Source organism: Mchenga conophoros, linkage group LG8 (genome assembly GCF_057382185.1).
Source record: "Mchenga conophoros isolate Kocher_MC1m ecotype Shallow Benthic linkage group LG8, M_conophoros_male_GT1.1, whole genome shotgun sequence".
Classification (NCBI taxonomy): Eukaryota; Metazoa; Chordata; class Actinopteri; order Cichliformes; family Cichlidae; genus Mchenga; species Mchenga conophoros.
In genome coordinates, this window is record NC_140533.1 from 19,582,408 (window position 1) to 19,593,445 (window position 11,038).

An 11,038-nucleotide genomic window follows, 5' to 3' on the forward strand; every position below is an offset into this window, starting at 1 on the left:
TGTATTGGTCACTCTTTTACATCTTATCCATAATATTTAAAAATGTAAACAATTAAAAATCTAGTTTAGATATTTTTTCTTGGTGGACGAAAAACGTTTGCTAAGAATGAGAAGTAGTTCTGAACCAGTGACGTGCTTTCAGTCTGTTTTGAATACAGCGCTGTTCAAGGGTCATTCATTGTTGGTTTTTGACCTTTTATGTAGCTCATTATGTACCAGAGACTTCCTGAATTACTTCCCCTAGTGTTTTCGGATGTGATTGATGATATTGGAGACCTCATAGTTAAATTAAGAAGTCACCTTTATAGTCTACACAGTTGCAATATCAGGCATTTAGCTTAATTTTTTTTTGCTATATAGAGATCTATATAGCAGTGATTATATGACAAAGTGTTACTATTAAATTATTAACTGAGCGCTGGGTAAGCATTTATTCTTTTCCAGCTTTAGATGAACCATTTCCTCATCCACCCAGTGGTTTCATAAAGTGTTGTATATCAAGTCTAGAAATAACAGAATCAACCGTAAACATTTCCAGAGTGTAATTGTATTAAGTGAAGTATATAAACTGTTTAAAACCTTAGTTGGGAAGCTTTGATGACTCTTTCAGCATCCTTTACAAAAGATAACATGAGGTTCTCAGGGTCTAATGAAATTTGTCTTCATAGGTGACAAAAAGTCAGAGATATTTCTGTGACTGGTGGTTCCTTAACCCTCTTGTGCAGCAAGAAGAATATGAAGGGTGATAAAATAAAATCATATATATTCTGTTGAACAAGATCATTTTTCACTTCTCAGTTTTTCTAGTGAAATACTGTTTCTGGCCGACAAATGTACTTTTGGTGAAACAGTCACTGATCACAGGTCATCTCTACAGTAAAACCTACTGATGAAAGGTTGTGCACTGCTCTAAAATCACAAAATTACCAGATGATCTTCTCCTCCGAATTTTCTTATTATTATTTATTCTAATGATAATTACTAACTGGCTGAAGGTTAAAATAACTATATGCCAGTACACACATTGTATTAGATACAGTGGATGACACTTATTATGACTTTGTTGTACATTTTATAAGAGTTTATCATATGTTTCTACTATCACATCAAGTCATACCATGTAATACAGTGATTCACTCTCCAAAACACAGCTAATGATTAGGTAGCAATTTTATGGATGCAAATTCAAACATATTTAACACTTAAGCAGTTTTAAATGTAAATATTACTAGATTACAAATCGGACATTGCTTGACTTCTTAAAACCCAGTCTGCTCAGAAAATCCCACACATACATTGTGGGCATCTGAATAGGCTATTATTTGATTACAAGGGAAATCTAGCAGCTCTTATTTCATGATTTGATCTCTCTTTTTTGTGAGGAGATTATACCTCCAGATTGTAGTTGCCTGTTTCTCATCTGGATTGTCCCCTGACACAACTGCCCCGCTCTGCAAGCTTTATTCTGCTCCACATAATCCATCAGGTCTCAAAGGAGGGAGACGTCACAAAAAGATAAAATCCTTACGAAAACGAAATTGTTTAGAATCAGACAGCAATATTAAATGTAAGATTATATGTCTATATCTATATGTGTTCACAGCTAAACTGGAGATGTGTGGAAATCTACTTAAAGCTTGTTTATGATAATTGCTAGTACTTTTTAACATAGAGCTAGAGCGTATTCCCTTTATGAGGATTTTCACTCTTAGCTAGAGCTTGCTAAAGCTTAACGTGGTACACAGTGTGCCTATACATTTCTCCTCTTAAATTCGAAACAGCTTTAACAATTATGTAACAACAGCACTAATTTCTTTTCCCTGCAGGGAAATCTATTCACCGCTTACCAAGAAAACAAGTTGCAATGTTTAGGAATTATGTAAATTCCTAAAAGCATCAAACAGATTCAAAACACTGAAATCTTGCATTTGCTTTTAACATTAAGTGGGAGCAATTTATAGAGTTCTACGCTGTCTTCTGGTATATTGCTTCTCCTGACACACAAATAAAAGCATATGGTTGGACAGGATTTATTTTCTCACTCTGTCAAAAATCAGAGGAAGAGCCTCAAGCCCCACAGGCTGCCACTCTGCATGCTGGATAGTGATATCTGCTGCTACATCTCATTATGTGTTGTTCATCTAATCCTTGGGTTTGTAATTTGCTTATATGCACTCATGAAGTTTAAAGCAGGATTAGGTCCCTGGCAACCAAATGTCACTTAGCTGCACAATCCTCACTGGATGGCTGGAGAAAATCCACTGCAAATAAAAAAAGAAATTGCTCAATACTTACTCACACTGATTGTTTATATGATAGTATTAAAAGGCTGGTGATGAACTGCAGATTTACTGCGTCTGAAATAAACCTTTATTGAGACCTTTGTTTTGTGATATTACAAGTTTTAAGAGAAGCTCTTAAAATTTCATTACAAGTAATATAAGAAAAAAAGCCTCAGGCTAAGGCCTAGTTCAGGCTGCTCTTCACAGCTATTGCACCTTCCACTTGGCCCAGTGACGTGGACAGACGTCTTTGTGTCCCAAGCTCCATAAAGAGTGCATCATCCACTATGCCATCACATCGACAAGTTAATAATTAAAGCACTTTGTCTAGAAATCAGGATCACGGAAGTGTTCTGTCCTCCTCTTAAAGTAAAAGCAAGCTAAATGGAAGCCCTCCTCTCTCCCCCGTTTGATTTCACTTTGACCTATATCTTTCACGAGATATCAGTGCAAAATCTTAGCTAGAGAGAAAATACACAAATGCCAACATCAAATATTTATCATTCTTTGTCCTCAGGCTGGTGGACTGTTTTCATTTCGGGTGTATATGAAAAGTTAGAAAGTGTACAAGAAGCAAGGTTTGCAAAGAAGCTATTTGTCTCACGAACACATCCCCTCTGAGGCTGCACTTCGAGGCCACTGAACACAACAGAAAGACAACTTTAGGACACCCGTGTCTCCAATATGGACACTATTTATAGCCTTGAGAAAAGCTCTATGAAGCTCCGCTCCATATCACTTGAGCTTCAAAGCACACCTGAATGAATTTCTCTCCCCTTCTCAGATTATAAAGCAAACACGCACGCACAAACAGAACTTATGTAAGCCACATTATTCACACCTTTTGACAAGAGGCTGCCGCTCATGATGCTCAGAGGTGGAGGGGGCTTACCCACTCGCTGTAATACAGACCTAGGTGGTGCAAATGAGACTGGCTTTGACATGCAAATCGTTCATTGTGCATCTGCTTAGAGCACAAAATCCACACGCAGTCATTTTTCATGCAAAACACACAATCCCATTTCACAAAGAAAATGTGCCAAATTTTTTTTTATTGAAATCAAAGCTGGTTGTTTTTCCTTTTTTTTTTCTTAAGGCATCCACTGAATTTTGACAATTATTATGTTACAAAGCAAAGTAGTTAGTGCAGGAAATACTCAGCAAAAGTTAGTTCAGGCAGATCAATTCTACAGAGGTGACATAGTTTGTGTGAACTAAGAGCCCTCTGCTGGCAGTAAAGCATACAAATCAGCAAAGGACACTGTTGAAAGACTAAACAAAATATTGAGAAACAGAATATGGATAACTTCCTGTAGCCATACAACTAAGATTATCGAATGTTTGCTAGACAAAACAAAAGAAAATAATTGCGTAGGTCCACAGGCTTACTCGAACGGCACAATATGATCTGTCTTTAGGCTTTGGCGTTTCAGCACTGAGTGAAAGGCAAATAAATGTTGATTGGCAATAAACTAATTTGCATAGACTTGGAAGCAAGAGTTAAATTTCAGTTAACTAAAACAAACACCCATTACAGGAGAGATGCAAATATTATTTCTTACATTCAGAGAATGATTGATTGATTGGGATATGATCATATGCATATACAATAATAACATACACCTTTGTAAGTAGGTACACACAGTTGCAATGCTTGGCAATACATTCACAAAGCGCTGTACTAAATATTTCTTTCTATATGGATTGCAAAAATTAGTCACATGGCACACTAGCTCTTTTTCAGATCTTACTTTCTTTTTACTTTGTGAAGTTCTACTGTTACCCCAAAATAGGTTTCCTACAAACTAAAGTACATTTTAAATATTATTGTGTAATATAGTCATTGCAGTAATTTAGTTAATTTCAGGCACACACACATTTTGTTGGCTACCACTCAACCTTTTGTGTAAAAAGAAATATATTAATGCACCTTTAAAATATGAATAAATGCAATACAGTAGCAAAAACTATGTAATTTAAGAGAATCAAAAATATATATGTTGATTTGATGTAATAATCAGAAAAATGGCACTAAATGCATGCAACAAACGGAATATAAGGTCATATAACATTGTTTCAGTGTGGATGTATATGATGTCCTTTTGAGACACGCTCCTTTGGGGTCTTGGTGCTTTTTAGTCACTACCTCCACACAGCTTCAACAGCAGCTTCTTGTAATCCCCAGAGGTATCACCCTGAGAAATCCAGAGAAAATGCATCACATAACAAGCACACGGTGATTAAGCTTTGATCGTCAAAATGACAAAAACAGTGGGACTTACTGAGATATCAGTGTACAGTGATTTTCCGTAGGTCTTCAGATACTCCTGCCTGATGTCCAACATATCTACCTCGGAGCGGGACACCATGATACGGATGAGGGTTCTGTCCTTTGTCCCTGCTCCCTGTGAGCACAATGTAATACCTCGTTTATGTCTTCTCCATTCTCTCTTCACAAAATCAGAGCACTAAACTAATTATCCGAGGGATGACAGACAACAGATGTACCTTCATGGCCTTATTGAGCCTCTCTGCAAAGTAACCGGGGGTGTTCTTGATGCACTTCACTAAAAAAAGTCAAATGAAAGATAAATAAAGGAGCAGAAGATGCTGTTGTACATATAAACCAAGAAGACATAGCACGCTTAAAAAGAAAAGACCGTGAAAATTGAATGGATGGAACATGAGACACTTCTGTACATATTTAGTTTATATTGTGTCCGCCAATAAGGTTGTGTAACTGACCCAATTTGTGGTTTTACTACCTTGGTTATTTTTAATGAATGCAGAGCACAAACAACATGAGATCTACAGCATCTACAGGTCTACAGCAGCAGAAGACCATTCCTGTCAGCTAAGAACAGGAAACTAAGGCTACAGTTTGCGCAGGCTCACGTCTGAGTCTCGATTCTGCTGCAGTACTCAAATGGCAGGTTCTGAATTTAAGGTAAATAACATAAAAGTGTAGACCAATCGGGCCTTGCATAAACGGTTCAGGCTGGTGAAGGCTTTGAAGGACGTTTTCTTAGCAGACTGTGGGCTCCACAGTACCAACCGAGCACTGTTTAAATGTTGCAATGTGTCAGGTCTGTCAAGTCTAACCTGGTGTAGATCCCTGACGTATACCTACCTAGAAATGTAAGTGCATGTTGTAGTTGCTATATACATTTAACAAACTACGCTTTACTTCACTTGTGAGCTTGCTTGGCGAGCTTATGGTGCCAGTCAAACACTTTCAACACTTATGATGAAAGTCGCCAGTGAATGAGGGTGTCGTATCCTCTTCCTCAGTTTAAGTCTTTACCTCATTTATATTTCTAGCTTTAATATACAGCTGGAAATATAACTTAGTTGATTCTACAAAGCCCTCAAGAAGTGTTTGCTGACATTTAACAGATTGAAGAATCAGTTTCTAATTTTAAAATGCCTCATAAAAACCAATGTGTAGTCTTCAGTCTGTCTTGCCACCATTTGCTTTCAATCATGTATTTAGGTCAACCAGCTGCCTGTATTGCACCTGCATAGTATTTATAGGAAAGTCTTGCAGAACAACCTCAACCAGTGGCTTTAATATATACTTAAAGCTTTTGCATGTCTTTGGAAAGTCGCTTCAGTTTGGTCCAGGCTTGGAAAAAAAGAGATCCAAAGAACGTACCCACAGCCACCATGCCAGACTCAAGATTGCCAGACATTTCCCCGCAGATGCTCTTCTCAATGTCCTTCCCGCACATATGCTGGTACTCCTGAAAGACTATTCAAAGACAAGATACACAAGCATGACAGTTACAATGTAATTCTTTAAAGGTTTAAAAGCATATGTGCTAAAGCGATTCTATTTATGACACTGAAAACAAAATAGTAAACTTCCTGAGCTACACACCTGCCCTAAGGTGAGGCTTGCTGCGAGCACACAGGATGGCATTAAACTGAGACTCATCAGTTCCCACCTTATTTTCTCCTGCTGCATACAGTTTCTGAGGAAAGAAGGAGAAGGATAATTATGGCTTGCATTTGCTTTCAGAGAGCGTTGAGGACACGAAGCCATCTTTAAACAAGTACCTGAGCATCCTGTTTGGCCAAAGAGATGTCAACATTTGGCCTTTCATCACGATTTCCCTAGAGAGAATAGAAGGAAGTAGCATTGAGAGCAGAAAAACATTATGTGGCACAGTGCAGAAGTTAGGTCAGAACTTCCCTTTATGAGAAAGCTCTTTGTAAGTCCAGCAAAATGTGCTGATGCTACCTGACAGAGAGACACCAGGAGTCTGCGAAAGTGTCCAGACGTGTCGCTGCTAATAGAATCCTCCAGGCTCTTCCCGTACTCTGGAAGGAAGGAGGGGCTTTTTAGGAAAATATATTCATTTCCATAATATTTGCATAGGACATTTCAGACACTGACTTTTTCAGAATTCATTATTTACCTGTTGATCAAATAAGCCTGCTCAGCTTAAAGCAAAATATACCCTTATATTAATAAAAAATAAAAAAAAACAGGTCTTAATAATGTCTTCCAACAAGAATTTGAATAAAAAGTAGAAAAGACAACATTAAAACTCACCAGCTTTGTAGATTCTGGCAATTTCCTGAATCTCTGAATTGGAGCGTGATGACAAAATCTCAATGAGACAAGCCTCATCAGTTCCTGCACCCTAAAACAATTACAGAAAAGCATCGCGAATGCGATCAACATTCATTTGCAGCCAGCCATTTCACATTCACTTATTTTCCTAATGCACGATGAGCGAGATATTGTGGTTTGGGCAGGAAAACCAAAACTGAAACCATTTACTGAGACAACCGCATGAGCTTCCAACCTTTATAGCCTCTCTGAGTTCAGATGCATCAAATTGTGCTGGAGTCTTCAGCATGGCAAGAACCAGATCTTCAAAGTTTCCAGTTAGCTCAGACTTCAGATCCTTGGTTAAATCCTAAGCAGAAAAACAGAAACATCTGACTGCAAAGTCAGCTAAGATAAAACTGTCACAAAAGCATTATTATTTATGAAAGTACCTTTCCGTAAGTAGTTTTATAAGCTGCTATCAATGGAACCCTCTGCTTTTTTGAACGATTTCCCAGAAGTTCAATAATGGCATTTTCATCGGTGCCTGTCAAGATGTTATTTTGTTAGAATCAATTTATGATGTGTAAAAGGAGAAGGAGCAAATGAACTGCTAATGGGAAACAATATTATATCTGATGGGTTTAGCATACTCAAATGCATATTTTACTGACCAAAACCCTTCATTGCCTTTCGAAGAACTTCAACATCCTTCAGTGGATCAGCCCCTGGAAAGTCTTTAATAGAACCCCTGTACCCTGTCTAAAAAGCATAAGAAATGATAAACACATATATAAATAAATTATACATATATCTGACATGATAAAATTCAACACAGTAACAAGTGTGTATGCTGTGGTAATTCTATTTGTGTTAAATACCACAGCATGCACCTGCCACATCTTACAGGCATGGCAGGGCCCTGAGGGTTGGAGGGACCCCCACTTCCATATCCAGGCATTGAAGGGTTAGTGGCAGGTGCTCCTGGGTAACCTGGCATGGGTTGGCCTGGGGAAGGGCCTCCTGGATATCCCTGCGGAGCTCCTCCTGGCTGCAAATGAAGGGACAGCTAAGTACATGGTGACAAATGCATATTAAACAAATAAGGTTCAGATGGGAATGGTAAAGATAAGGAAACTTAAACAAATGAGATTTAGCCTGAGCCAGTCCATATAGTATTAGCGAGCTGACACGTAAGAGGTGAAGAGTGAGATAAGAATTTACATACCGCTCCATAGCCACCTGGTGCTGCACCCCAGCCTCCACCTGAAAGAAAATATTGGCTTAAAGAAAGAATAGTACCTCACAAATGTAATCTGTCATGCCTTCTTCTTGGAGCCTCACCTGCTGGAGGCATGGATGGATAACCTCCTGCTCCAGGCTGAGCAGGGTATCCACCAGCTTGGGGAGGGAAGCCTCCAGCTGGAGCGGGGTAACCACCCCCCTGGGGTGGATAACCCCCTGCTGCTGGTGGGTAACCACCTGCCTGGGGTGGGTATCCGCCTGCCTGTGGGGGGAAGCCTCCTGCTGCAGGTGGATAGCCACCTGCTGCAGGGGGGTAGCCACCTGCTGCAGGAGGGTAGCCACCTGCTGCTGGTGGATAGCCACCTGCTTGGGGAGGATATGCCCCTGGTTGAGGCGGGTAGCCTCCCGCCTGTTGTGGGTATCCTCCAGACTGAGGAGGGTATCCTGGGTAGCTCATCTTCAAAACCTGGAGGTGAAATAAAGCTGGAGACTATCACTGTGTAAATATTTGTTTTTTATGTAAAACTTTTTCAGGGAATTTATGTTTTTGTCTAAAGAATGTTTACTGAATGGGCTCGTTAAATCTCATATAGAGCAGAAACAAAACAAACATTTTCCCCAAGACAATAGGAAATTGTTTAAATGTCTCTCACCACTTCCACTGATCCGTATCCCTGTCATATGATAATGACATTGCAATGTGTTCACTGTTTATGAAACTGTGCAACTTTTGCTTCCCCATTCTCAGAAAACAATATAATATAAACCCTCAATAATGCGAACAAGCAACAGTTGCCAAATCTTAATAAATAATAATGTTATTTGGACAAAGCTGATTAGATTCTGCTAAGTGAAAGGTGAGTGGTTTAATACCTGAATCTTATAGTCTGCATGTCAAAGAAATTCTAAACAGAACAAATTTTGTTCAGGGCAAAAGATAATGAGCTGCTGAGCTATATGCAAAGCATGCTTTCTGTAACTTCAAAACTGTCATTGTGCATACCAGCAGGAAAATATTTTGGGTTTGTGTTTGTGAAGTGAAACTATCAAACAGTTTGAGTGTGAAGTTGAAGCAATGTCCATACAGTTTAAAAAGATGTCTAAAGATATGATTTTCATGAGTTAAAACGAAGACAAAAATGCTTGAATTTCAATGAATGTACCTATTTACTACGTTGTCATTCTTTATCTGTTCATATTTTGCAATGTGTCGATAAAAGACCTTCCTTCCTTAAAAAGGAATGCATGTATTTTGCAAGAACAAGTGCGTAAACACAACTTAAAAAGTTAACGACAGCCAAACAAAAGACGATTTTTCGAAATTACTGATTTTAGTTTGAACAGAAAGACCAAGGGTGTGTTACAAATGAGTTCTTGGAAAACATTTGGTTGCTGACACTCCCTTGCTTTTCAGGTTTTATTTTCTCAGTATTTTGAAACAATGCCACGGGCACTCGTAGTAAATACCACCAGTTAGGCAACAGAAAAAATACGTAAGCGAGGGGGAACTCACATAAATTCCTACAGTAATTAAAAACAACTAACTGTTGTATGTGTAGTACATGTTTCGACTTTGAACGTCGAAAAGCTCTTTTAACGTCAAAAGCAGTAAAATCAAAGTCCTTATACTCGTGAGAGCATCACAGGCCTGCATTTTCTCAACTAACCAGCTATGATTTTACTGTTCAATGATAAACGCATAATAATAAAAACATTGGCCCGTTCGTGATGGTAAGAAGCATTAAGTGATTTAACCGTGTGCCCTGACGCAGAAGAGCAGAAACGACCCAGCCGTCCGTTAACGTTACACAACACTTTCAAACCGAGTTACTGCTTTAGCATGTAGCATCCGGCCTGGGCGACTAATAAAATATTTATTTTAATTCCTTACATACATTTTACAAGCGCTAGCGTGCCGCTGTGACGTCCCCAAAGCAGAAAGTTAATTGCTAGTTGCTATCTGGTAACGTCACCATTAAACGGCTGTTTGTTTGATCAGGCAAAGCTAAACGAAACAAAAAAAAGTCAACAGCCAAAATGAGCCGCTACATTTCTGCAAGTTCCTCGCTGTTGTTTATTGCAACGTAAAGAAATATTTGTTTTAAATATATTGCAGTGGAAAAAACTATAGATTAGAGTTACTTACTTGGCAGATGCGGGCGTCAGATCCAGGAAGAGCCAGGCAGGGAGAGACCAGCCTGAATGTGGGTGGGTCCTAGTTTCCGTGCTAGCAGTAATAACCTTTGCTTTGCTTGTTGTTACCGCTGGAGATAGAGACCACTGTTGAGTCAGAGGGCTGTGGTGTGTCATTCTCTCCACACTGAGCACTGGAACATTGTTTGGCTTTAATTGATTAAAGTTGCTTCCATACAGGGACAAAAACCAAAAGATGATTTGTAAATAAAAAGTGTTTTATAATGAATCTACCCCCCAATGAAACCTGTGTATCTATGCAAACAGGGGTTTTCTGTGTATGCACTGCAAATGCCCCAAGCTTCCACATCACACTTTTACTTTTACTTTTTAAATTTCCATTTTCATGTCTCTGGGCCACATGACCTCTTGTATAATACAAATTGTTATTTAAAAAAGCATGAATCATAGCGGGTAGGACATCCCCAGACCTTTCATTTGGATCGTAATTTAGATTATTTTGAGCCTCCAAAATGAATGGTTAAACACATTATTTAAAAAAAAAACACGCGTGGGCAATAAAAAAACAACACTATTTTACAAGTCATGGGGTTATTACATGTTTTAGCACGACATTTTAGCTTTCTTACTGAATTAGTCAGTATGAAGCACTAGATGGCAGCAGCCCACTTCCTCATTATAATCCACTGGGCTTTTCATCAGCTCAAATCCACTTTGAGCTGACACCAAAGCAATTTTGTGTGCGTTTTATATCTGGAAATCATTAATTATAGTAAACATGAAGAAGTTTATCGACACT

At 38.7% G+C, this 11,038-nt stretch overlaps 1 protein-coding gene across 1 annotated transcript; it reads right to left on the minus strand.

Moving 5' to 3' along the window:
* Positions 1-3,317: 3,317 nt before the first annotated feature.
* On the minus strand, positions 3,318-10,384 carry anxa11b (annexin A11b). Its single transcript, XM_085284782.1, has 15 exons — positions 10,232-10,384; positions 8,185-8,551; positions 8,069-8,106; positions 7,748-7,891; positions 7,515-7,602; positions 7,293-7,387; positions 7,097-7,210; positions 6,841-6,931; positions 6,526-6,605; positions 6,342-6,398; positions 6,163-6,256; positions 5,938-6,033; positions 4,791-4,849; positions 4,565-4,687; positions 3,318-4,477 (listed from the first exon to the last, which is right to left on the minus strand). Exons 2-15 carry the CDS (start codon positions 8,540-8,542, stop codon positions 4,418-4,420), a joined length of 1,497 nt encoding a protein of 498 aa, XP_085140908.1. The 5' UTR covers positions 8,543-8,551; positions 10,232-10,384; the 3' UTR covers positions 3,318-4,417.
* Positions 10,385-11,038: the final 654 nt, after the last annotated feature.

Bases quoted from the DNA above. Each gene is read 5' to 3' on its own strand.
- anxa11b (XM_085284782.1), bottom strand. From the start codon at position 8,542: ATGAGCTACCCAGGATACCCTCCTCAGTCTGGAGGATACCCACAACAG. The intron at 6,257-6,341 runs GTACTTGTTTAA...TTCTTTCCTCAG, and splicing joins TGGCCAAACAGGATGCTCAG to AAACTGTATGCAGCAGGAGA. The intron at 6,034-6,162 runs GTGTGTAGCTCA...GTCTTTGAATAG, and splicing joins CAAGCCTCACCTTAGGGCAG to TCTTTCAGGAGTACCAGCAT.